This window comes from Erinaceus europaeus, chromosome 14 (assembly GCF_950295315.1).
Source record: "Erinaceus europaeus chromosome 14, mEriEur2.1, whole genome shotgun sequence".
Taxonomy (NCBI): Eukaryota; Metazoa; Chordata; class Mammalia; order Eulipotyphla; family Erinaceidae; genus Erinaceus; species Erinaceus europaeus.
Window position 1 is genome coordinate 40,035,636 of NC_080175.1, and position 26,602 is coordinate 40,062,237.

Here is a 26,602-nt window from a genome sequence, read left to right on the forward strand (position 1 = left end):
GAGAAATTGAGAGGGGAGGGGGAGATAGAGAGGGAGAGAGACAGACACCTGCAACCCTGCTTTACCACTCATGGTATTGTGTGCATGCAACTGAATGTGTTACTGCCAGGTCCCCGTATTATTACTTTGACTATATATTTGACCACAGCACACTGCTCAGCTCTGATTTATGATGGCTCTGGGACTGAGCCTGGGACCTCGGAGCATGTGAATCTATTGCACTCATGGCTGAGCTCACTCCTGGCCCAATACTGTCTTGTTCCTTCATGTCTTTGGTGTGAGTCCTAGTGCAAGTGCTTGGGACACCATGTCCCTCTGTCTGATTATGTAACCTTCCTGCTTGGCTGGCCATCCTGTCCCTCCACCTCTGTGGGCTGCTGCTGTCTCGGAGCCTCTGCCTTCAGACCTTATGGTAGGATCTCTCAGGTGTGGAAGGAGCAGGGCAGGTCAAACCCCTTCCCCACATGCTATTCCATGAGCACACTGCCTGGCACAGGCTGTCTCCTCTGATTCCTGGGCCACAGCGGGGGGCCTCCCCACTGCCCCTCCTATACCCTATGCTCACCTGCCCCTCCTCAGTGTCTCAGGCCCCCCTTCACCTCCTGGCATGTGCCTAAGTGAACAGCAGAGCTACAAAGGGCCGTCAGCCTGGCTTGAGTTCTGACTGCCAGCCAAGATTCTGGCTGGACTGCCGGCTGAGAGAGATGGACACACAGAGAGGAGAGATGGCACAGCACTAGAGCTTTCCCTAGTGCCTTGTTCCTTCCATGTGGAGCCAGGGCTTGAATGCAGCTGTATGCACGACACGGCATGAGCCCTACTCAGTGTGCTGTCTCTCTGGCCCAGCTACTTAACATCTTATCCTGAGGTCACTGTGCTTGGGTTGAGTTGGACAGTGCAATGCTATACCATGTGCACAACCCAGGTTTGAGTCCTGCTCCCAATGCATTGAAGGAAGCTTGGACACCGTGCTCACACACTCTCTCTCTTCCCTGTCCAGCCCCTCTCTCCTCTGACCTCTCCTTCTCTCCTCTCTTTCTCTTTCTCTCTCTCACTCCCTCTCCCCTCTGCCCGCTTTCTTTCTCCCCCCCCTTTTCTGTCTCTTTCGAAAAGTAAACAGAATCTATACTGTTTTCACCGAGAATATGTTCACTCCTTCTCCTCCATGCCCAGAAAATGTTTTCTGCAAGCAGAGGGTTAGATGAAAGGGGATCTTCAATAGAACCGTGCACAGCAGGAAAAACTGGACACAGTTGTAATACCTGAAGACGCAACTTGGGTGAAATTTCTTTGGTGTCACCAGCCATTCAAAAACATTATCTGATCCACATCCACTGGCATGGAAAGTTAGAAACTGGCAAAGTAGACCCCAGCTCCCATGGCTCCCTAGGGCCTTACCTCCCTGCAAAAGATGGGTGGGGAGTGGGAGGGAAGATAGAGTCCTCAAGAGCCAGCACCTGTCTCCTAATCCACCTGGTCCCTGGAGAAGGGGTTTCTTTACAAATCCTCCCACTTCTCTTTCCTGAAGGATAAACAGAGGAGCTTGGGGACCAGGTGCCGGGCACCATTCTCCTGGATGAAGCTCAGCTCCCTCCCTACAAGAGAGCAGATCTCTACAGGAAACTCCCCTCCTCCACACCCCCCATGTCTCCTGCCACTGAATACCAACAGTAGGTTGGGAACAAAATAAGGTCCTGGTCTCCACAGAGACCTTGTTCAAACCTTGGCACCACATGAGAGTGCCACAGCACTGGGGGACGCTCCAGTACTGTGGTCTCTTTCTCTCTCTTCCTCCCTCTCCCCTCTTCCTCTCTTCCTCCTTCCCCCTCCTGTTCCCTCTCCCTCTTTCTGAATGGAAAAGTTGACAGAGGAGCAGTGAAAAGTGCATATGTGCAAGAACCTAGTTCTGAAAAAAAAAAAAAAAGAAAATGAATGCATGGGGGCCAGGTGGTGGTGCACCCAGTAGAGTGCACACATTATAGTATTAAGGACCAGAGCTGGTGTTGGAGCATCCAAGATGCATTCCTTTGGGGACTGTGGACAGTTTTAGTGGGTCAGGGAAGAAGTCTGACTGGAGTTCATCTCAGGGGCTCTTTCTGGGGGGGGGGCACAGGCGCTGATTTGAGCTACCCCAGTATTGAGGGAGGTGAGGCGAGGTGTCCCTGCTGTGTTGCTGAGAAATCAGCATGGTGGGCATTGGGGGTGAGGGTAACTGGTGCATGAGAGCTGGGCTACTTACTTTGGGTCCCTCAAGGGGTGCTCTGTGAAGGTCATGGCATTCTGCATGTTGTCCTGCAGCTGGTGCAATGACACATCAAAGGGTGTGCCCTGACCCTGCCTTCTTTTCGTTTATTTTTGATAATTTTTTATTAGTAATTCAATATTGATTTATAAGACCATAAGATAACAGGGGTATAATTCCACACCTTTCCCACTACCAGAATTTTATGTCCCCATTCCCTCCATTGGAAACTGCAATAGTCCTCTTAAGGTCACAGATGGGTTGACTATTATTTCTGTAACCATCTATATATATTTTATTTTATTTTATTTTAAATATTTATTTTATTTATTCCCTTTTGTTGCCCTTGTTGTTTATTTTTATTGTTGTAGTTATTATTGTTGTTGTCGTTGTTGGATAGGACAGAGAGAAATGGAGAGCGGAGGGGAAGACAGAGAGGAGGAGAGAAAGATAGACACCTGCAGATCTGCTTCACCGCCTGTAAAGCGACTCCCCTGCAGGTGGGGAGCCGGGGTTCGAACTGGGATCCCTATGCCGGTCCTTGTGCTTTGCGCCACCTGCGCTTAACCTGCTGCGATACAGCCCGACTCCCTATCTATATATATTTTTATATATACACCCCCATTTTATGGTCCTGCCTTCTCTTCCTTTTTTTTAAAAAGATTTTAAAAAATATTTATTCCCTTTTATTGCCCTTGTTTTTTTATTGTTGTAGTTATTATTGATGTTGTTGGATAGGACAGAGAGAAACGGAGAGAGGAGGGGAAGACAGAGAGGGGGAGAGAAAGATAGACACCTGCAGACCTACTTCACCACCTGTGAAGCCAGGAGTCTCAAACCAGGATCCTTCCACTGGTCCTTCCACTTTGAGCCACATGCGCTTAACCCACTGTGCTACCACCTGACTCCCCTTCTCTTCTTTTCTAAGCCACAGCTACAACCATTTACTCCTTTCGAGTGTCCTCTTTTCCTCTCTCTCTGGGTCCTGATGGAGTTGGAGTTCAGAGCCCTCTGGTCATCTTCCCCTATCATTTCTCCCTCTCTGGGAGTATGGACCAAAATTCTTTATGGGGTGCAAAAGGTGGGAGTTCTGGACTCTAATTGTTTCTCTGCTGGACATGGGTGTTGGCTTATCTGTCCATACCCCCAGACTCTTTCTGTCTTTCCCTAGTGGGGTAGGGCTCTGGACAGGTGAAATTGTCTGCCTAGAGAGTTCAGGATGGAATCATAGTAGTATCTGCAACTTGGTGGACCCTGCCTTCTTGACCTCTTGCATAGCAGGCATGCAGTAATGACCAGGAGAGCTGACTGAACTTTTGCTGGTCACTAAATCCCATGACTGTGGCAACGAGTCACTGGAGCCAAGAGAAGTCACCCTGTGCCTCAGGAAGCCAAATACTGTCACACCAGCTATTGGCAAGAAAGACTCAGGTAGGATCACTGTTGAGATCTGTCTCCTTTTTTATTTATTTTTAAAATTTGTTTATTTATTTGTTAATGGAGAGAGACAGAGAGAAATTGAGAGAGAAGGGGGAGATAGAAAGGAAGAGAGACAGACGCCTGCAGACCTGCTTCACCACCTGCGAAGCAACTCCCCTGCAGGTGGGGAGCCAGGGGCTTGAACTGGGATCCTAACAGATCCTTGCACTTTGTGCCACGTGCCCTTAACCCGCTGCGCTACTGCCCAGACTCCCTATCTGTCTCCTTTTTTCTCTTTTCTAGAGAGGCTACTTCTACAGGCAGAAGGAGGGGTGGAGACTTGTGTCTGGTCTATTTTCTTGAAAACCTGTAGGTGATGGTGTTCAGGATAAGCAAGGCCGGGCCTTGAGGCTGAGAGGTTAGGTCTGAGGCTCTGTTGTCTTGGAGGCAAAAGGCAAACTAGAGCCAGGGTGGGTGTGAGGCTTCAGGCCTGTCAAGCCCCAGCAAGTCCTCTGGCTTTCTAGATCTTGCTGAGCTTTCTTTAGCTGCTGAAAAACAAACCATTTTTTACTTTTTATTTTTTCCTTTCTACTTTTTATTAAATAGGACAGAGAGAAATTGAGAGAGGAGGGGGAGATAGAGTGAAGGAGAGACAGAGAAACACCTGCAGCCCTGCTTCACCACTTGTGAAGCTTTCCCCCTGCAGGCGGGGACCAGGGGCTTGAACCTGGGTCATTGGCCACTGTAATGTGTGCGCTCAACCAGGTGTGCCACCGCCTGGCTTCTCCTGCTTCATCTCTTGTGAAGCATTCCCCTTGTAGGTGGGGAGCAAGGGTTCAAACCTGGGTCTGTGCTTGGTGTGCTTAACCAGCTACATCACCACCCGGCCCCCTGGTGTCATAATTTGAACCCAGGAGTGGGGACCACAGCTCTTGTCCAGTACACACTGCTTCCTCCTGCCTTGAAGTTTCAGTAGAAACAGAGCAGTTGACTTAAGACCCAAGTCCTCAGCGCTCCACTGAGTATGAGTCCCTTCTGAAGGGTCCTCCTAATCTCATCTTTCTCCCTTAGTTCTCAGTAAAGGTGGCTCCTTCTCCCTCCTCCTCTGCCCCCATCCTGTCTCTTTTCTCTCCTGCTGTCATCACCACCATCACTAGGTACCAGTTCTTCTCTCTGAGGTCCCACCAATCCCTTTCCTGCATTATATGCCTCTGGCTCCCCTCCGCCCCCCCAACCAGCTAGACCCTGGCACCTCAGCCTTCCCTCTATGATCTCTGGTAGACCCATTTCTTTCTCTGTCTTCCCCTCTCTCCCCCCATCGGGGTAATGACCAGTGGGAAGGAATAATGTGTGCTGTGAATCAACACCATCAGTGATTAGAAATCAAAGAACCCAAATTCCAAGACACAGCCCAGGTCTGGCCATGAAGCAAAGTCAGCAGACAGTCTCCCTCCAGCCCAGCCACCGTCTTTGTTCACAGACACACAATATTAGGAATGCAGTCATTCATTCACCCGGCCCTTAACATGGGTCTAAGATGGACTCAGCAAGAGAAGCTAAAAGTTCTGGCCCAGAGTGGCTGAGCATGAGTCAGGGCATCAGACACAGGGACACACAGAGAGGGAACTGGGGGACCCTGGGCAGGGTGGTCACTCTATCTGACTTGCATGGACTGTGGCTGCCTGTTCCCGAGCCCAGCAGTGATGTGGGAATGATGTGAATTAACATGTTTCACTAACCGGCAGTTTCCAGACCTGGAGAGACAATGTGATTGACTTTTCAGAAAGCTAAGGTAGAGGCCGATGGGGAGACAGCCCGGTGGTGATGCAAAAAGTTTTCATAGGCCTGAGGCTCTGAGGTCATAGATTCAGTGCCTAGGTGCCTCCATAAGCCAGGGCTGAGCAATGCTCTGGTTAAAATAAAAAAAAAAATAAAATAAACAAAATCTTGTTGAGCACACATTACTATGTACAAGGATCTGGGTTTGATACCCCAGTCCCTACCTGCAGGGGGTAGCTTCATGAGTGGTGGGTGAAGCAGGTGTCTTTCTGTCTCTCTTTCCCTTTCTATCTTCCCTTCTCTCAAATTTTCTTTATCTTATTAAAAAATAAAACTAAAAAAAAAAAATAAAAGGAAAAAATGGCCTCCAGGAGCAATGGATTCATTGTGCAATACCAAGCCCCTCAGCAATAACCCTGATGGCAACTAAGCAAAAAATAATAATAATAATAGTAGCTTTGACGATTGGGAAAGACAGCATACTGGTTATGTAAAAAGACTTTCATGCCTAAGGCTCCAGGTCCCAGGTTCAATCCCCAGTGCTACCATTAGACAGAGTTGAGCAGTGCTCTAGTAAAAATAAATAAATAAAAAGTTTAAAAAAATAAATAATCAGGCGGAGGTAGATAGCATAATGGTTATGCAAAGACACTCTCATGGCTGAAGCTCCAAAGTCCTAAGTTCAGTCTCCCACATCACCATAAACTGGAGCTGAGCAGTGCTCTGGTTGAGAGACAGAGAGAGAGAGAGAGAGAGAGAGAGAAAGAAAGGAAACAGAAAGTGGAAGGGTAGGCACAAACTGTCATAGGATTTCCCCCCACCCCGCCCACACACCCATATACACCAGCCCATCCTGGCTTACTGGACTTTTGTCCCTGAGCAAGACTAGAAGAGTGAGCTGATGCCACTGGCCTTGTCTCCCTCCTGGGAGCTCTGCCCTGCTCTGGGACAGCAGCACCTGCAGTGTTGGGTCTTGGGTGGGGTCAGTGGGTGAAGCAGTACCAGGCCACCTCCTCCATGGGTGGGTGGCTGGACAGGGTGCTGGGTACCCAGGATCTGGGCATCCAGGTACCTGATGCCCATCCATAGTGTACCTGAGACCCGAAGCTATGTGTGCACCTGTCAGTATGTTGCCTCCACTCAGCTGGTTCCAGGCTGAATAAAAAATGAAGTAGTGGTGACTTTTTTTTTTTCTTCTTTTTTTTCTTCTATCTCTCTTAGCTGTCACTGGGTCTTTACTGATCCAGGCTGACATTTAATTAATGTATTTTAGGTGTACAGAGAGAAATTGAGAGGGAAGACTCAGAGAAGCAGAGACAGAGATACACCTGCAGCCCTGCTTCATCACTCTTGAAGCTTCCTCCCTGCAGGTGGGGAGTGAGGACTTGAACCCCCGGTTCTCACATGCTATAATGTGTTCAACTGGGTGCTCCACAGCTGGGCCCCCATGATTTATTGACTTTTTTGATAAGTTTATTTTAATTAATTAATTTTTTTTAAGGAAAAGTTCCAAATCAGTAATGGCTTTTATTGCATCTTTTAAAAGATCATACGTCATCCCATTATTTTGCTGCTTGTGTGGCTGGACACCTTAGAGATTATTCATCAGCCTGCTGAACTGTTCCTTTTTCAGAAACATAGATACCATCCAAAAATTTCTGGATATCTTTGTTTTTAACAGTTGCAGCTTGCTGAATCAGTGCAGCTGAATTTGATACAAGTTTGATGTCATTTCCTTCAAGAATTAGTTCATCTTTCTGGGCTTGCGATACTGAGCATGCAACACTTGACGTCACTCAAACCTGTGTATGTATTTTTCTCCCAAGAAATTTCTGATTTCAACAAGAGACCCATTTTCCTGAATAACAACGTTGATAGGGAAGTGAGTGTACACGGACCTCATTTTGCATGATAAGCCCAGTGTAACACCCTTGATCAAGTTCTGTACATGGCTGCAGATAGTGCGACAGTAGCCAGTTCCTTTCTATTTCCCCACCATTTGTCAACTCGGAGCCACTTTTCTTCATTCCGAGGAGACTGAGCTCTACGTTGATGTGGTTGAAGTCCTTCCGCAGGGTGCCTCTGGGGCCCTTCATGATGACCGTGTGGCCCTTCAGAGAAATGTCGACATTCTCCGGAATGTCGACGGTCTGGTTGCTGAAAATGGCCTTCATTCTCGCAGTAGATGCGGCAAAGAAGCTATTATTATTTTTTTTTTTACCAGAGCCCTGCTCAGGTCTGGTTTATAGTGGTGCTGAGGATTGAATCTGGGACCTCAGAGCCTCATTCATGAGAGTCATTGTTCAGAATCACTATGCTATCATCCCAGCTGGTGATTTTATCACTTATTAGTAAATGAGGAAGCCGTGGCTCACAGTCCTTACTAAGAAATATGGAGGTGGGGGAGAGAGAGAGAGAGAGAGAGAGAACAGAACAGATATATCTAGGGGTGCTTGTACCATCTCTCTGTGTCCTCCTAGCCATTTAGCCCTCCTCAGACTGGCCTCTGGAGGGCTGCTTCAGGCTGGGGGCTCACAGAATCTCTGTCCCCACATTCTAGCTCCCAAATTGTTGTTGTTATTACTGTTGTGTGGGTACCTGGGCTCATCCATGTAAAATTCCACTGTTCCTGGGTCACCTTTCATTCTTTTTATTAGAGCAGGAGAGACACCACAGCACAGCAATGCTCTGCCATCCACAGAGCTACCCTGGGTGCTACTGATTCTGCCCCCAAGTGGTTCCAGGATTTGAACTAGGGTCCTAGCACATGGCAGGGTATGTCTGCTATGGGGCAAATTATTCCCTCCAACCCCCAGGCCTTCTCCACCTCACCCTCCTTGTAGATTAGAGGCCCACGGGGAGAAATTGAAGAAAGACTGCATCTTCTGCTTGGAGGAGGATCAGGAGGCATGAACGGCTAACTTCTGAGCCAGCTTTTGGTGGAAGAGGATGCTCTGTCAGTGTAACTGTTTCCCTCTTGGTCCACATTTCCCCAGGGGAGCCAACTCTAGGGCCAGCCAGGGAGAAAGTGTTGGGACCTGCCAGAAGGCAGGGGGCTGGGTTCTGTAACTCTAGCTCAGAAAGAGGCTGGCTGGCCCCTCTCTCCTCATCCCCAGCCTGAGGAAAATGGCTTTGAGGCCACTCACGGGAGCTGGGCTGAGGGTACTGAGGGCACTGAATGTGGCTAGGCAGGATGTATGTCTCTGCAAGCTTTCCCTGCCTGGGATAAGTGGGGGTCACTGTCCTGGGCACCTGCTAGGGGGCCCCCACCAGACCTGGATGGTGACCTAACTTCTCCTGAGCTGGAGATGGCTCCCTAACCTGGGGAAGAGTTGCGAAGGTCACATAGCACCAGCTGCCATGTCTCCTGTGCCCCCAACGTGGTCCTGTGTGACTTTGCATATAAACTAACTCTGGGTTGGGTGGGTGGGGTCTTGTGGAGGTGAATGCTGGTAAGGCAGTGCTCTAGGGGCCTGGAGGACAAGGCCTGTGTTTTTAACTCCCTCCCTCTCACTATGATGCAACCTGGCCCTGTCACCAGGTTCCCCTTTGCCTGGGATCTGAGGCTGATTAGGGTAAGAGGGGTCTCAGGGATATGTGCCCACCCTGCCAGGTCTGAGGATGGATGTATTTGTGTCTGTGGTGGGGGGTAAGATGGGGGACAGGCTGGGTGAGGGCTCCCGATTTCAGGGAGATCTCTTGAGTATGAGATATGAAACATTTCAGTCCCCTTCAGGTCAGGTTATCTGCAGAGAGGAGAAATAATTAGTCTTAAGCTAGGGAGACAGCATAATAGTTTTGCAAGACTTTCATACCTGAGACTCTGAAAACCCAGTTTCAATCTCCAGCACTACCATCAGCCAGAGCTGAGCAGTGCTCGTGCCTCTCTATCTATCTTTATCTCTCACTCGTTAAAAATAAATAAATAAAACATTTAAAAACAAATATATAAAATGTTAAGTTATGTGGTCTGGGGAGGTGGCTGTTAAAAGGCATGTCTTGCATGTGTGAAGCCTCAGGTTCAGTCATAAACCAGGGCTGAGCAGTACTCTGGTATCTCTCTCTCTCTCTTCTGTATCTCTCTCACTAAAATTACACAGATAAATAAAATTTCAAAACTGAAATGAGCCCTATATATGTTGTGTATACTTCATTTATTTATTTTTTAATATTTAATTTTTTATTTTAATTTAAGATACCAAGAGTGAGAGTGAGCAAGAAAGAGGGAAGGAGGGAGGCAGAGAGAGAGAGAGAGTGAGAGCAGAGCCCTGTTCAGCTCTGGCTGATGATGGTGCTGAGGATTGAGCCTGAGGCAGGAAAGTGTTTTTGCAGAACCAGTATGCTGTCTTTCCAGTCCAATACTTAAAAAAAGTATCATTTAAAAATGATTTCAGATGAGGGGGTACATGGCATAATGGTTATACAAAGAGACTCTGGTGCCTGAGACTCCAAAGTCCCACGTTCAATCCCTCATACCACCATAAGCCAGAGATGAGCAGTGCTCTGATTAAAATAAATAAATTAACTAATTAACAAATAAATAAATAAAATCATAAGTTTCATATCAAATAGTTTTGAGAGAGAGAAAGAGAGAGAGAGAGAGATGCCAAAGCACCATTCCAGTCCATGTGATGCTGGGGATGGAACCAGGAGCTTCTCTCTCCCATTTGAATTATAGTTCCTCTGGACTCCCCTTTCCCTCCTCTCCCTCCTCCCTCTCTCTTTACCTGACCCCCTTCCTCCTCCCCTACCACCATTTTTTTCCTGTGAATGTGGCCTCCCTCCTGGGGTAGGTACTCTGCCTCAGGCCAGTGTTACATACAATCTACTTTAGAGAGAGGGCGGAGAAAGGGAAAAATAGCAAAACATACAGAGAGAAGAGAGGCCTCTCCACTTCTCCACCACCCAGCGGATTCCTTCAGTGCCCTCCTTCTGCGCCCTCCATGGACTGCTGCTCGTGCTGCCTGTGGTTCTCCCATGCAGTGTCAGGGCTCAAACCCAGGGCCTCAAACATGGCAAGACATGTACTTCACCAGGTGAGCAGTCTTCTAGCCACTGAGATGTATACTTTCTTCCTTCTTCCTCCTATACTTTAATTATTTATTATTAATAGTGACTGGCAGAGAGAAACTGAAAGGGAAGTAGAGAGAGAGTGTATGACACCGGCAGCATTGTTTCACTTACTGTGAAGCGTCCCCCCCACCCCGCAGGGAGACTTGAACCCAGGACCTTGTGTGTTATAACATGTCCGATTAACTGGTTGGGCCACAGCCGAGCCTTGAGATGTCTGCTTTCAACCTCCTTTCTTTCTAGCCTGTATTGCCCCACCCCTTGAGAGAGTGAGGCCATAAGCTTATGGGTGGGGGTCTGCTGGTGAGTGAAAAGGGTGAGTGGGGGGTGGGTGGAGGGGTAAAGGCTGAGTGGGGGGGGCAGAGGCAGAAGCACAGGGTGAGAGTGATGAGAGACAGAGTGGAAATGTTTTCCCCCCATAGAGTGGGGGCTCTGCTCTGGTTGTCTAGCAGGCAGTCCAAGAGCTGCAAATTAGGATTTGCAGGGTCCTTATCCCTCCCAGTCCCCAGGAGGTCCTTGCTGGCTGCTCTCCTCTGCCCATGCCTCCCCCCTCACTCCTGTTTCTGACAGATGAGGAGGCAGAAGGAGGGAAGTGGTCAGGGCAGGAACAGAATTGCTGGAGGCAGCAGCCTGGCCACCTGGCCTTTCCTGGCTATGAGGGAAGAAACAGTTGCTATTTTGAGGCGGAAGAGGAAGATTTCAGATTCTAGTTTTCTAGAGAAAGCACTTTTTCTGGACTTTTCAAAGGGGAGGGGCAAGGAAGCCCTTACAGGAGTGGGTGGGTGGGTGGGTGGGTGGGTGGAGGGAATGAGGAAAGTGCTGACTTTCTTAGCATCTGCAAAAACACTGTCCTCGGGATGTCAGCAGCTACCAGCACCCTGTTCCCCCACAGAAGGCTCTGGGCATGTCCCTAGGAGAAATGCTCAGCTCAGCACAAGTAGGCTGAGGCCTTGGGCTGGGGGTGGGGGGTCACTCGGAGCTGTTACCCCAAGGGTCTCTACTTGGGGGTCAGGGCTGCCCACTCAGAAAGGAGACAGCCTTGAACTCTGGCCACATCTCAGTTTAGGATGCACTTCCTCCCTAGGAGATAGGAGATCTCACCTGGGAGAGAGACAGAGAGAGAGATATGCCAAAAAGGCAGCCAGGTGTTAAAGCACACTTGTTACAGTGCACAAGGATCCAGGTTCAAGCCCCCAGTCCCCACATATGGGGATAGGGTGTGGGGGAAAGAGCTTCACAAGCAGTGAATCAGGGCTGCAGGTATCTCTATTTCTCCCTCTTTATCTTCCCCTTCCCTTTCAGTTTCTCTTTGTCTTTATCCGAAAATAAATAAGGTATTAAGAATAGTAAAAAGATTTTTAAAAAATCTAAAAATATTTAAAAAATAAAATGGATGAATCTTCTCAGTGATCGCCTTTGATTTTTTAGAATATTTTATTTTAATGAGAGATATACAGGGAGACTGACACACAGAGAGACCAGAGCACTGCTTATATTTGGCTTATGGTTGTGCTGGGGACTGAATCTGAGACCTCAGAGCCTTGGGCTTTATTTGCAGAACCATCATGCTATCTCCCTAGCCCCGTGACGCATGGTAGGAAGTGTCCCTATGACAAGTACCCGCATTGGGGCTTGTGCTCCTGACCTTTCTCAGTGAACACATGGAACATGGAACCTGGAGTTCCAGGAACTCCATGGGTTTGGGAGCAGTCTGTTGTGAGCTGGGATTCATTTGTGCTCTATGTAAGTGAGGCTGCTAGTACAGCCACTCTGTAGCTGAAGTGTTCGTACCCCATAGAATCTGATGCCTCCACCTCCCTATGTAGACACTGCTTTGTGCTCAGTGTTGTGTCAGATGTTCAGGAACTGGAGGTGAATCCAGTACAGACCATGTTCTCAGAGGTCCTTCCATCAGCTACAGAGGAGAGGGGCATGCAGACAGAAACAGCACTTAAATATCTGCAAAAACTCAAGTCTGATTATGCTGTCTAGAAAATGAATGATTAATAGAGAACATGAATGGATGAATAAGGAAGAGACCTGTCAGCATGCTCTGATTTAAAGGGAGAGAGGAGGGTGAGAATGAATGGGTGCCTGACTGTGGAGGGGGGATCAGATCTCAGAATGGCTGGGTCCTGGGTTCTTTGTGGTTGGAAGTTGAAGAACAGTTTTCCTGTTTCATCTCACAAACAGGAAGGTAGATGCTTGGTGCCAGAGCCAGAGAGGGTAACACTGGCCTGGAATCGATGCCTGGAATTTGCACATGTGTTAACCATAAAGGCCTTGGCCCAGCCCACCCAGACTGCTCTCCCCAGCTCAGACATGTGGAGTCGCACATAGAGCTGCAGATTTGGAGTCCGGGCTTTGCAGCAACATGGCCTCAAATGTGCCAGAGACATTAGACCCTCTTGCCTACCTTTTGAAGCTGCCAGCTAGTCTTTTGCTGGAAACCTAGGGCCTGCTGTCCTGAGCTGGTGGTCTCTGCCCCTCTTTCCCCACCCTGGTCACTTTCATGACCCCCCACTCCCATTCCAGGTTTTCAATTTCCTTCTAAAATCGTAGCCCTGGACAGGAAAGTGGGAGACCCTAGGAAATGGGATGTGATTTTCAGGGAGCAGACCTGCGCTTAGAATTAGAGCGATTGTGGGGTTCTGGGCAGCTGAGGGTGTGGGGGTATGGAGTCCCAGGTATATAAGGCCCAGATCATTTGATTAAAGTTTAAAGGGACCCTCGTCCCCTCAACCTGGCCCGCTTTCGCCAGCCAGCCAGACACACCGTTTTCTCTCAGTTGAAGACACACATGAGGACGAGGACATCTCTGTCCAGAGCCCTCTTTCTCTCTCCTTTAGGCCCCCCTGGTGTTGGCCATCACACACATAGGTTTCCTGTGGACCACAGTCGAGATTTAAACCCCCCCCCCCCCCCCAGCCAGAGAGTCCATCAGCTTTTTTTTTTTTTTTCCCAGTTAGAGCCCTGCTTGGCTGATGGTAATGCAGGGGATTGAACTTGGGACCTCGGAGCCTCAGGCATGAGAGTGTTTGCCAAGCCATGATGCTGGCAGAGGTCTGAAATCCTAGCTGGGCTGCAACCCTGAGCCAAAGGTCTAGGAAGTCTAGTCCGAGCCGGCGTGGGGGTAGGACTGCGCCCCCTACCCTGGCCCCCAGCCCCACCCCCTGCCTGGGAGGCATGTCTGCGCCCCTTTGCCTGGTTTGGCTGAGCAGCCCTGGCCTCCTTCCTCTCTGGAGCCGCGGTCTGGGCGGGGAAGAGAGGGGGGGCTAATTCGTGTCAGATGCGGGGACCCTGCGCTGCTCTCCTGGCTTTTGTTACGGGCACTGATGACCGAGGGGAGCGGGCTGTAGGGGCCGCGCTCCCAGGCTCCAGGACCTAGCTTCCCGGGACCCGCAGCCGCAGCCGCAGCCGCAGCCGCAGCCGCAGCCGCAGCCGCTGGGGGTGGCGCTCTGGGTGGGTGGGGGGTGGGGGTGGGCGCTTGGGGGGGCGCTGGCCATGCGGCTGAGCGCCCTGACCGCTGGGCCAGCTGCGGCTGCGGGGTGCGCGCACGGGATTCGGCCGCGCCGGCAGCGACGCCAGGTGAGTGGGTGCGCGGCCGGGGCCTGCGCGACTGGGGCACCCAAGGGTGGGGGCTGACAGGACGGAGGGCGCAGGACTCCTTGTGCCCCGCGTGCATGTGCGCGTGTGCCCCGCAGTGCCCAGCCTTGGGCGCCCACGGGTGCTCTTGCGTCCCTGTCTGAACGTGCACTTTGGTTTTCTTGTTTGTGCTTGAAAGTTAGTGGGAGTGGTGGTCTTGGCTGATGGGGGGTTGGGCCTCCTAGTGAGCCCGCATAGAACTAGGGGGACAGTTTAGGCTTAACACACACACACACACACACACACACACACACACACACACACACACACACACACACCCTTCCCGTCTCTCTTACTCTCTCATTTTTTAATTTATCTTATTGGGGGGGAGGGAAGCAGGTCAGAGCCCTGCTCAGGTCTGGTTTATGGTGGTGTTGGCAACTGAACCTGGGAATTCAGAGCCTCAGGCACAAAAGTCTTTTGCAAAACCATTAGACTGTCTACCCAGCCCTCTTCTCTATGTCTCTTTTTTTCTTCTCCATCTTCCCTTCCCTCCTTCTTTCCTTCCTTTCTCCACTGTTTTCTTTTTTTATTTTAGTCAGTGAAATACAGTGAGAGACCAGAGACCTGCTCAGCTCTGGCTGGTGGTACTAGGGATTGAACCAGGGAGCTCAGAACTTCAGGCATGAAACTATTTAGCAGAACCTGAAGCCCCAAGCCTAACTTTTTAATCTAACAGCCTCCTGGACACTCCTGGTTGGACCCTATAGCGACAGCACAGAGGGTCTAGGTTGTATGTGCCCACATTTCTTGCAAAGGAAAAGGGTGGCTGGCTGGCTGCCTGGTGCTGGCACTTGTGACAAAACAAGTCCACCAGGGTCACACTGCAAATCCGTGGTTCTTGGAGCTGTCTGCTGTCGCCTCTCAATGAAGCTAAGCTGAATAGGGTGCTGCTACCCATGAGCTCAGGGAGGAGAGAACAGGCAGTTGGTTATGCATTCATTTGAGCAGGGCCTTTTTGCAAGGTTCTGAGGAGGGAGAGAGGAGCCCTCACAGAGCCAGTTATTATATTCCCTTTGAGGTGCACTGTATCCTCCATTTTCAGCACAGCAGCCAAAACTCTTATTTTTGAGAAGCTTGAAAGCCATCTGATGCTTGTGGGGGAGTCCGGAGCCTGGGGTATGCTGTGGCTGTGCACAAAGTTGTTTGTGTGTGGAGAATGCACAGATCCAAGTTTGTAAGTTTGTTTAGCTCCCAGCCTTTGTGCATGTAACTGTTTTTGCCACTACAACATTGAGCCCACAGAGCCCCGCAGATGCTGTGCACTTCTGTATTTGCACAGAGCTCAGCCCAAGGTTACTCTTTGGCACTCCTGGGGAGCACTTCCTTGCCTAATTTTACAAAGATTTCCTCCCCTACCTTCTGAAAAGAGACCTCATAATCAAGACCAGTACTAATTACCATGCACGCCTCAGGGAGTCCTTGTGGAACTGGCAGTCCTGCTCTCGACCCTTCCAACTTTCTGCTGCTAACAATTAAATGCAATTTAGATTCCTGAACAGAGCCTACTAAAGGCTGGAGTTCTGGGGGCCTTCCTCTCCCCCTGGCACCCAGAGTCCCCCCTCTGGGGGTGTAGGGGGTATGGAGAAATGAAAGCCCAGGACCAGGTGAAAACAAAGGCAGGCTAATCCTGTCTAGGCTCATTTCACAATGGAGATGCTATGTACAGATGCCGTGAGAGCAGATGTTATTACACTATCTGAAATGAATTCCTGTGGGATCCCAGGATTGAAATGGCTTCAGCCTCCCTCCAGCACCTCTGCTGTTCCCTCCCTCCAGGCCTCTCCTTATGGCCCAGCAGCAAAGGGAATTGCAGGAACACAACAGTCTCTTTCTCCCCGGGTTGCAGTGAAGGTATCTGTAAGGAATACAAGGTCACACTATCCTCCCTATTGGCTCACAGACTGTGGCTGATTCATTCAGTCAAACAAATATTAATTGAAGGTTTGTGGTGCAGTTGCTGGCTCTGGCGGGGGGTGGGGGGTACAGGGAAAGGAGCCTTGTGTCCTGCCTATAGCGAATTGAAATCAAGAGCAAGAGAGAAGGGATGTAAACAAATAACTGTAGTGTGAGGGGTGAAAAGTATGTGCAGCTGGGGATTAAGATAGAGGGGTGGATTTGTCAGATTCTTGAATACCTGCTCCTGTTTGAGCCTGAGACTGGGTTGGAGGAGTCCTGGTCTGAGTCTGAGTCCTTAGCTCTTATCTTTTGTTGGCTGTGTGGTCTTAAAACCATTCCTGTGTATCGAACAGTGGTGGCCGTGGTTATGACAAGCACTAATGTCATGAGCTTTCTGATAGTAGCACTCTAATCCCTTTTGTAAGCACTGATACAGGGTCCCTGCTATCACAAAGTATAGTGCTGCTTTAGAAAGGAAATAAACAGACATGCACTTATGAACAAGTACATACTGACAATTCTTTTTCCTGTATACAGAATAGACCTTTCTGGTATAGTTCACTGAGTAGGGGTGGTGATCAGCCCCAACTACAGATCACTGGGGACATGTGGGGGATGGGGTGGGGGGTATGTCACAGTTTCACCTCTGGATAATGTGACTTTTTCAATCTGAGGTAGAACTGATTTAAAAACTCTCCCCAGATGATTTCCAAAGACTGCCGGTTGGAATACGGTAGATGCATGGTGGGAATATGGTAGGTGGTATAACATTTGGTCATTAACAGTAGCTCTGTGAATAGATAAAAAGGGGCAGGTATCCTTTCCCTTGAATTGAGGCTGTGACTTCTCTCCTCAAGGTCACAGAGCTTTGACTCCACGAGGAGCACATAGGGGAGGAAAAAAGTGTTCTTGCTATAGAACACTTTCCTTTATTGGGCAGGCTTGACACAGTGAACAAAAACAGCAAGAGACACATGAGTCAAAGAAAAGCTGTCTGTAAGACTGCTGAGGGATTTGAAATAACCAGGAGGGGTTTGGGGGAATGTGGAACTAGGAACTATCTTGCTAAGAAGCTAGAAGTTGTCAGCATTCCAGATAGTTTTAATGGCAGGAGGAAGGTGGTAATAGCCAGTGTCCTTTCAAGTTGAAATGGCAGAGTGCAATGGGCCGTCTGTCAGAATCACTCATCTGTTAATTCTAGTCCATTTGCCTTGGCTCTTGATGTTCCCCAGTCAGAAGATGTGTAGGGTCAACCAGGGCTGACTTGATTTGCCTGCCACTGGTGAAGGAATGAGGAATTATGGTCTTTTTGCAGAGTTTTTCCTTTGATCAATGTCAGGGGATCATTTATTTTGAGAATTAGGATCCAAGGCATTTAGTATAAGACCCTAAGAGTTCATTTCAGTTGCAACTCAAGTGGTTTCAAATTGAAGTTTTCTTGAAATATTAATAGAAAATATTAAATTGTACATTGAAATATGTGCAGTCTCCAAAGTCTGATTTTTGCCATCTGAAGTGTTTTGTATTTAAATGTGAATTTTAGAATTAGTTTTCAAGTTAAAAAAAAAGGGCCTGGGGAGTCGGGCAGTAGTGCAGAGGGTTAAGCGCACGTGGCGCAAAGCAGAAGGACCAGTGGAGGGATCCCGGTTCAAGCCCCCAGCACCTGTAGGGGAGTTGCTTCACAAGCGGTAAAGCGGTGTCTTTCTCTCCCCGCCTCTGTCTTCCTCTCCTCTCTCCACTTCTCTCTGTCCTAACAACGACTACTGTAAGTGGTCTTTCTTTAGAATTCAAATTCTAAGTGCAAGTATTCTGGATCTTCACTGCTAACATGCTGAGTTGCAATCAGCTTGTATACCAATTTTTTTTAATCCACATGGTTAAACTCAACTGTTGATTCTAGATGCTTTACAAAAATATAGTCATCTTCAGATTTTTTTTACATAGACAATCATGTCATTAGTGACTCAAGAAAGTTTAACTTCCTCCTTTCTCAACTGGAGTTCCTCTTTCCTACCCTCTTTCTTTTTCTTCCTTCCTTTTTCTCTTTCTTTCTTAAAAATTTTTTTAAAAAGAATTTATTTATTTATTCATGAGAAAGACAGGGATAGAAAGAACCAGACACCACTCTGGCACATGTGCTGCCAGGGAATGATCTCAGGACATCATGGTTGAGAATCCAATGCTTTATCTGCTGCACCACCTCCCGGATCACTTAAATTTTTTTTTAATTATCTTTATTTATTGGTTAAAGAAAGCCAGAAATCGAGAGGTAAGGGGGTGAAAGATAAGGAGAGAGACACCGAAGCACTGCTTCACCACTCACAAAGCTTTCCCTGTGCAGGTGGGGACTGGGAGCTTGAACCTGGGTCCTTGTGCCTTCTAACATGTGTGCTCAACCAGGTGTGCCACCACCCATCAACTTCCCTCCCCTCCCCTCCCCTCCCCTCCCTTTTTCTTCCTTCCTTTCTCCCTTCCTCCCTCCCTCCCTCCCTCTATTTCTTTCTTTTCTTTTCTATTCTTTTCTTTCGTTCTTCTACCCTGTCTATATGCACTGATGACATCTTCTAGGACAAAGCAGGAATATTTTGTAAGATGCCCTTATCTCTTCCCTGAGCAGAAGGAAAACATCCAGCATTTCATCATTAAGTGATGTTTGCTTTTTTACATAGTTATCATGTATCAAGTCAAGGAAGCCTCTGGTCCTATTTGAGGGTTTTAAATATCAGTATGCATACTGAATTTTGTCAGCTTTGTCTGCATCAGATTGAGATGATTCTGTGGCTTTCTTTCATAGCTGTTCACACATTTTTTTGATAGGCCTTGTTTTCTGAGATTCATAATCTCATGGTTTACTTGGGATTAAATGAGGTTTATTTAGAAGTGCTATTTACTGTCTGAATATTTAGGGGGATTTGACAGAGTTCTTTCTCTTTCTAATTTCTAATTTAATTATTTATGAGAGAGAAAACCATGACATCACTCTGGCACATTCAGTACTGAAGATCAAACCTCAAATATCATGCTTGAGGCAGAGCGTCATAAAAATAAAAAATAAATAAAAAAAAAAATATCATGCTTGAGACTCCCAACACTTTATCCAATGCACCACTTCCTGGGCCATTTTAGTATTTGCTTGTTTTTAACCAAGGTACTGCTTAACTTTGCCTTATGGTGGTGCTGGAGATTGAACCTGTGACCTTTGGTACCTCAGGCATGAAGTGTATATACACACATGTAAACATGCATACACATACACACGTATACATAGTTATTTCATGAGTGAGGACAAATTCAATCCCTATTACTACAACTTTGTTAGACATGAACATTTCTATGGAGATTTAAAAATTTGACAGTGCTGTCAGATTGTTTATCATTGTTTTATGAATATTTAAAACTGTTATCTGACTAGAGATATCTCAGTGGTAGAGCTCAGGACTTGCAAGCATGAGGCCCCGTATTCAATTCCCAGCATAATATATGCCAAACCTGAGCAGGTTTTTCATAAAAACAGTGAAAAAATGTACTAAACAAAGTTCCTTTATCCATATCTTTCCATGATTTTGTTATTATTATGCAGTGCCGGGGAATTTTAGGGCCCTGTACGTGTGTGATATTACTTAGCAGCCTCTGAGGTCCAAGACACCATAGTATCACTCTGGCACATGCAATACCAAGGACTGAATTCAGGACCTCAGGCAGCTAAGTCCAATGCTCTAGCGTTATGCCATCTGGTCCAATTTTTTTTTTTGATCCTTCCTTCCTTCCTTCCTTCCTTCCTTCCTTCCTTCCTTCCTTCCTTCCTTCTTCTCCTCCTTTTCTCCCTTTCTCCCTTTCTTTCTTCCAGAGCACTGCTCAACTCTGCCTAATAATGGTGCTAGAGATTGAACCTGGAAGAGCCTCAGGCATGAAAGTTATCTGCATAAACATTATGCTATTTCCCCAGCCCAAGATATTTTATTTATTTTACTTCATTATTTATTTATTTATTTACTTTTACCAGATCCCTGCTCAGCTGTAGCTTATGGTGGTGCAAGGGATTGAACCTGGGACCTGTAAGCCTCAAACATGGATGTCATTTGTGTAACCATTATCTCTCCCCTGGTCTAATTAGCTGGTCTAATTTTTATTCTGTACTTCTAAAGAAAAAGAGGGAGGCGTAGGAGGGAGAGAGGGAAAGGTAGGAGTGAGAAATGCCAAGACACTGCCCCACCATATATAACGTTCCTCTGGCACTCCCCTGGGTTGCCATGGATTGAACCCGGGACCTCACACATGCTAAGTAAGGCATGCCTTCATTCACTGAGATACCTCCCCTAAGTTGCTGTGACAGTGCATACGTGTTTCTCGTTTCTCCACCTTTATAAACACAGAACTGTAAAATCTGCAGCTCTAAGTAGATAGACTAGGGCATAACTTGATGCCAGATTGCCTCCCCCTATCCCTGGCCCCAGCCTCCTTGTATGGCTCCTGCTGCAGCCATTGTGCTGCCATGAGGGGGATATGGTCTGTACACACTGACGCAGTTGCCTGCTTATTGCCCTGCCATGAAGAGAGTCATTCATGGCGGCTTCTGGGTCTGACTTTTCCGCTCAGCATGATAACACTTTTGATGTTTCCTCCTGTTGTTACATGTGTCAGTAGCAGCTTGCTGCTTGTGTTCTCCAAACACTGTCCCATTGTACTGATATCACGGTTGGGTTATTCACTCTCCTTCTGATAGACATTTGGGTTATTTCCTGTTTGGTGTGCTTTTGCTTAAGGTGGTTGGGACCATGCTTACTAGAGGCATGCCTTTTATATGTTTGATTTTTCTTGTGTCCTTAAAGGAGTGGGCTGCCTGAAACATACCTTTGCTAGATAGACTTCTCAGTATCTATAAGGAAATGTAAAACCGTTGCCCAGTAGAGCTGTACCATTTATTTCACATTCAAGGTAACATTTCACCTTCGTAGTGACAGCTGTTCTGGTGGCACTTAATGGGATCACTGAATCTGTGTGGAAATCTATTACTGATAGAATGTGCTGTGAGATTTCAACACATATCTGCATTGACGGTATTTATTTGCATTTCAAGGCAACTTGCTATTTTGTATTATCAGGTAGAGCTGTGAAGCTTGACTTTGCAAATGTGAGTTTGGTAGTCCAGTGTGTGCAGCCGGTTGGATGTTAGATCAAGTCTAAGGAGAAATCATGCCTTGTGTGTGTGTGTGTGTGTGTGTGTGTGTGTGTGTGTGTTGCTAGGTGAATAAACTCAGGGCCTGAACTTGAGTGGGAATATCGAACCACTTCCCTCACCCAACTTTTTAAATAAAATTTTTATTACTTGATTGGGGGTTAATGGTTTACAATACAGTTGTTGACACATGGATACAATTTCTCATTTTCCATCAACTATTTTTTAAAACTCTCTTTACATTATTTATTATCTTTATTTATTGGATAGAGACGACCAGAAATCGAGAGGGAAGGGGGTGATAGAGAAGGAGAGAAACAGAGACACTCCTGCAGACCTGATTTACCACTCTCAAAGCTTTTCATCTGCAGGTGAGGACTGAGGGGAAAGGACTCTGGGTTCTTGCTCAGTATAACATGTGCCCTCAACCAGGTGAACTACCACCAAGTCCCTCAACCATTTTTTATTAATAAGATTTATTTATTAGCGAGAGAAAGACAGAGACCCCCCACATCACTCTGGCACATTGAATTCCAAGTATTGAACTTGGGACCTCTTGCTTGAGAGTCTGAGGCTTAATCCACTGTGCCACCTCCGGGGCCACCCTCTTTCTAACTTGTATTCTCTGTATACGTAGACACTCACACTTAGTTACTTAAGTATCTATTTCATGAGAAAAGTGTGAAAGAGATGAGAGTATTGCTCTGGCATATTCAATGTGGGGTTCAAACAATTGCCTCGCATATGCAAACTCTACACCCCATTCTGTGACCCCTCTCTAGGTCGCAGTACCTCTATCTTATTTTGGCTCCTCTTCCACCTGCCAGCATCTAGTCTAGAGCTGATCTGTCACCTAGGCTGTGTGGTTTAGGGGACTTAAAAGATGGAGGTCCCTAAGCCTCAACCTGGGACCCTGGCTTGCAGAATGTGGACCTAAGCCCCAAGGCATCCCCTGGGGAACCTAACACTGTCAGGGTAACTTCTTTGCTTGCATGGTAACTTTGCTGTTTTAGTTCTTCTCACCGATTCCTTCTTCTGGAAGAGAATAAGTGGTCTGGGAGGTGGTGTAGGCATAAAGCATTGTTGTATGCTTTACATTGAGTTGTTCTAGCTCTCCCCCTGCCAAGAAAATTGGATCAGTCCTGCTAGTTTCACGGGCCCGCTTGGCCCCGCCCCAAGGAACCCCAAGAGGGTTCCAGAGTTCCAGAATTCGAGAGTGCTTGGCGCCGTCACGGGGGAAAGAGGCAACAGAGTTCTGTTTGGTGATTAGTTTGGGTTAATTTATGAATCGTTGTTCTTGAATAAAGAAATACAGCTTCCCTGCCCAGCCGTATGTCTCTGGTCGTCTTTGTTACCCGCCCGTGAAGCTAGCCCGGCCAGCTAGAGCATCCGAATTTTAACAACAAAGCATTAGACACTCAAGCATGAGGTCCCAAGCTCAATCCCCAGCAGTGCATGTACCAGAAATCTGTTTTTTTCTTTCTCTCCCATCTTCTACATGAATAAATAAATAAAATATTTAAAAAAAACAATAAGTGATGAACCCAAAGACTGATAGTCTCTCCTTTGATTTTTTTCAGCCAGAAGACGGCACAGCCAGCCTGCACAGCTTTAAGAACAAGGCCTTTAAGAAAGCCGAAGTCTGTGGGGTCTGCAGAAAAATTATCGACGGTCCAGGGATTTCGTGCCGAAGTGAGTGTCTTCTGCTTATCCTTCTTCTTACTGTCTGAACCAAAGTCAGGCAAACAAATAAACACAACCCAAAATAAAAATCTTTTGGGGGATTTCCAGTAGTTCAACCCTGGAATTCCCCCTCTTAGTCAGTGTCTACCCCCCCTCCTCACCCCTATGGCCTTGCTGGGCAGGGTCAGGCTGTATTTACTGGACTATGTGCTCAGAAGCACTTTGTTCCAGAAAGAGCAGAGTTCTTAACTACGCTGTCTTGTTCTGCGGAGGCAGCTACCAAGATGATTAAATCTTCCTTTCTGATCTCCTGCTGGGGTTGACTGAGACAGTTCTGCTCTTCAGAGCCAGGCCTCAGTGCACTAGGGTCCCAGTCAATCCTCAGTTAGGCTTCAGTCCACTGTTGGATGCCTCTGATTTGTGTTTGCTCATGGATTTGTATGCTAGATGTGATTCTAGAGCTCTCCTTACCTTGGGCTTCGGAGTCTGGGAAGGGGACCAAGTGTGGAAGTCATGGAGATCTTCCTCCAGGATGGAGAGCAACATGGAGAAACTCTACCCTAGTTGGCTGGTCTACCATCTCTGGGAGCCAGGATAGTTCAAACATTTATTCAAACCAGGTTTATTTATTTATTATTACTTTTTCATATCTTTTTTATTATCTTTATTTATTTATTGGATAGAGACAGCCAGAAATCGAGAAAGAAGGGGGATAGAGAGGAAGAGAGACAGAGAAACACCTGCAGCACAGCTTCACTGCTTGTAAAGTTTTCCCCTGCAGTTGGTTGGGGACTGGGGACTCGAACCTGGGTCCTTGCACATTGTAACATGTGCGCTCAACCAGATTTGCCACCACCCGGTCCCCTACTTTTTCATATCTTATTTATTTATTGGATAGAGACAGAGAATTTAAGAGGGAAGGGGGAGATAAAGAAGGAGAGAGACAGAAAGATATCTGTGGTGCTGCTTCACCACTTGTGAAACTTCCCCCTACAGGTGGGGACCAGGAGCTTGAATCCAGGTCCTTGTTCACTGTAACATGTGTGCTCATCCAGTTGTGTCACTGCCTGGCCCCCAGATTTATTTATTTTAAAGATTTTATTTATTTATTCATGAAGAAGATAGAGAGTGAAGGAGTCAGACATCACTCTGGTACATGTGCTGCCGGAGATTGAACTCGAACTTCACACTTGAGAGTTCAGTGCTATATCCACTACACCACCCCCCAGACCACCAGATTATTTACTTGATAGAGACAGAGATAAAAAAACTAGAACATCACTCTGGCATATGGGGGGCTGAATTCAAGCTTAGAATCCTGCATATCTGTAAGCCCTGTGTTCTACCCACTGAGCCACCTTCCTGACTGCTCCTTCCTCTTGAAAGAGAACAGAGAAGCATACTACATAGTGCATCCACATTACCATGCTCACACAGGCAAGTTCAAGCCCCCAGTCCCCCACCTTCGAGGGTGGGGCTTGGATCTTCCAGAACCAGACTCTTCAGAGATTCAGAACGTGTCAGGCCAGCTCTTTGGGAGAAGTATGGGCAGTGTGTGTTGGCCGTTCATCCTGGGGTGATGTGAGTGTCACAGACTGGTGGTTTTTTTTCCTGTGCCCACCTCTTCACTTACCCTTCTTAACTCTTTTTTTTTTTTTCTTAATTACTACCAGGATTAGGGTTATCATTGGGGCTCGGTGCCTGCACAATGAATCAACAGCTCCCGGTGGCCATTTTTTTTCTTCTTTCTATTTTATTGACTAGGGTAGAGAGAAATTCAGAGGGGGAGGGGAGATAGAGAGGGAGAGAGACATCTGCAGACGTGCTTCACTTGTGAAGTTTCCCACCTGTAGGTGGGGAGTGGAGGCTTGAACCAGAATCCTTGTGCATAGTCCTATGTGCACTTAACTGGGTGCACCATCTCCTCCTCCCTTCACTCCTGGCCCCCACTGGTGCCTGTCTCATAAGGCCCTGTTCCTCTGCTCTGAGCTGTCCCCTGTCAGGACATGTATGGACTGTCCTTGTCATCAGATTCTGAGGCAGAGAGACGGGACACACTGAATCTTTTATGTAAGAGACAGAGTTTGTTATGCTGACAGACCCAGCCGTTCTCGTGGTTATGGCTGAGAGTGGTAGTGTTGGATCACAAGATAGTTCCATTTTTATTTGTTTAAGGTCTCAGCTTACACAGTTTTCCAAAGGGGCTGCACTAGCAGGCATTCCCATCAGCAGTGAAGAGTCCCTTTTTCTTCACAACCTCATTTGGCTTTCTTCTTGTAATTCATGTCACATGCATTTCTGCATACGTCTCTGTATTGAGCCTGTGCCTGTGTGCTGCCAGTAGACTACAAGTCTCACCTATTGTAAATGTTATGTGATTGTACACACACACATGCACCTGCTAAGTGAGGTAGCAGGTACTGGGACCCAGGCTGCCTGGATTCTCTCTCTGGCTCTCTGTGCTGGGATTGCCTTTCCCTGTCACTCTGAGTCATTGTGAGGAGCAGATTAGACTGCAGTGTCAAGTGAAGAATAGCAACCTGTTGGAGTGCAATGGGAGGATCAGTGATAACAGTGTTTGTGCTGCTGGTGATAGGGATGATGGGAAGTCTGAGGGTGAAGATGATGGTCCAGTTATGGTGGTATGATGATGCTGAGGATGCTGGAGGTGGTGGTGAAGGTGTATAATGTCACTTGGGACAACACTTTTTTAAAAAAAAATCTTTAATTAATTGCCACCAGGGTTGTCACTGGCACTACACATCCACTTCTCTGGGAGGCCACTTTTTGTTCTACTTTATTTGACAGGACAGAGAGAAATTGAGAAGGCAGGGGGACATAGAGTGGGAGAGAGACAGAGAGAGACCTGCTGCTCATGAAGTGTCCACCCCGCAGGTAGGAAGCAAGGGCTTAAACCCAGGTCACTGTGCATGGTGACATGTGTGCTCAATGGGGTGTCCCACCACACAGCCTCAATTTCAATTTTTATTGCAGCCAGGGTTATTGCAGGGATCCCTTGGCCTGCAGGAATAATCCACTGCTCCTTTGAATAGTCCCTTTTTTTCCTCCTTTTTATTAGATAAGACAGATAGAAACTGCAAGTGGAGGGCAGGGATAGATAGCATAGTGGTTATGCCTGAGGCTCCGAAGTCCCAGGTTCAATCCCTTGCACCACCATAAGCCAGAGCTGAGCAGTGCTTTGGTGTTTCTCTGTCTTTCTTTCTCTGCATCTTTCTCAAAAATAAATAAAATACTTTAAAAATAGAAAGAAAGAAAACTGTTTAAAAAAAAAAAAGAAACTGCAAGTGGAAGGGGAAATAGAGAGGGAAAGAGACAGAGAGATGATACCTGCAGCTCTTCTTCATTACCTGTGAAGCTTCCTCCCCGTAGGTGGGGACTGGGGGTTTGAACTCTGTTCCTTGTACATGGTGATGTGTACACTCAACTGGGTGCACCACCACCCAGATCTCTCAGGATAACATTTTTCCTGTTCATTTTCTTTACCATTTCTATGATTTAATAATGATTAACACGACTGTAAGGATAATCGGGTACAATTCCTTACAGTTCCCACCACCAGAGTTCTGTGTCCCATCTCCTCCATTGGAAGTTTCCCGGTTCATTGTTCCTTTGGGAGCATGGACCCAGGATCATTGTGAGGTGTAGAAGGTGGAAGGTCTGGCTTCTGT

General features: G+C 47.3%; 1 protein-coding gene and 1 pseudogene across 9 annotated transcripts in view; one reads left to right on the top strand and one right to left on the bottom strand.

Moving 5' to 3' along the window:
- Positions 1 to 6,750: 6,750 nt before the first annotated feature.
- Positions 6,751 to 7,615, bottom strand: LOC107522598 (large ribosomal subunit protein uL6-like; annotated as a pseudogene).
- A 6,391-nt stretch (positions 7,616 to 14,006) lies between these two features.
- Positions 14,007 to 26,602, top strand: part of TNS3 (tensin 3) — a 210,935-nt gene continuing 198,339 nt past the window's right edge. For 7 of the 9 annotated variants that reach the window (XR_009544704.1, XM_060171560.1, XM_060171561.1 and 4 more), the window contains exons 1-2: positions 14,007 to 14,098; positions 22,811 to 22,922. Coding sequence is in view for 6 of the 9 variants with exons in the window: in XM_060171560.1 (XP_060027543.1) it covers positions 14,015 to 14,098; positions 22,811 to 22,922 (196 nt within the window). In the remaining 3 variants the exon portion in view is untranslated. Of the gene's footprint in view, positions 14,099 to 21,581; positions 21,602 to 22,810; positions 22,923 to 26,602 lie in introns of those variants that run through there. The other 2 variants (XM_060171567.1, XM_060171564.1) reach the window with 2 other exon arrangements.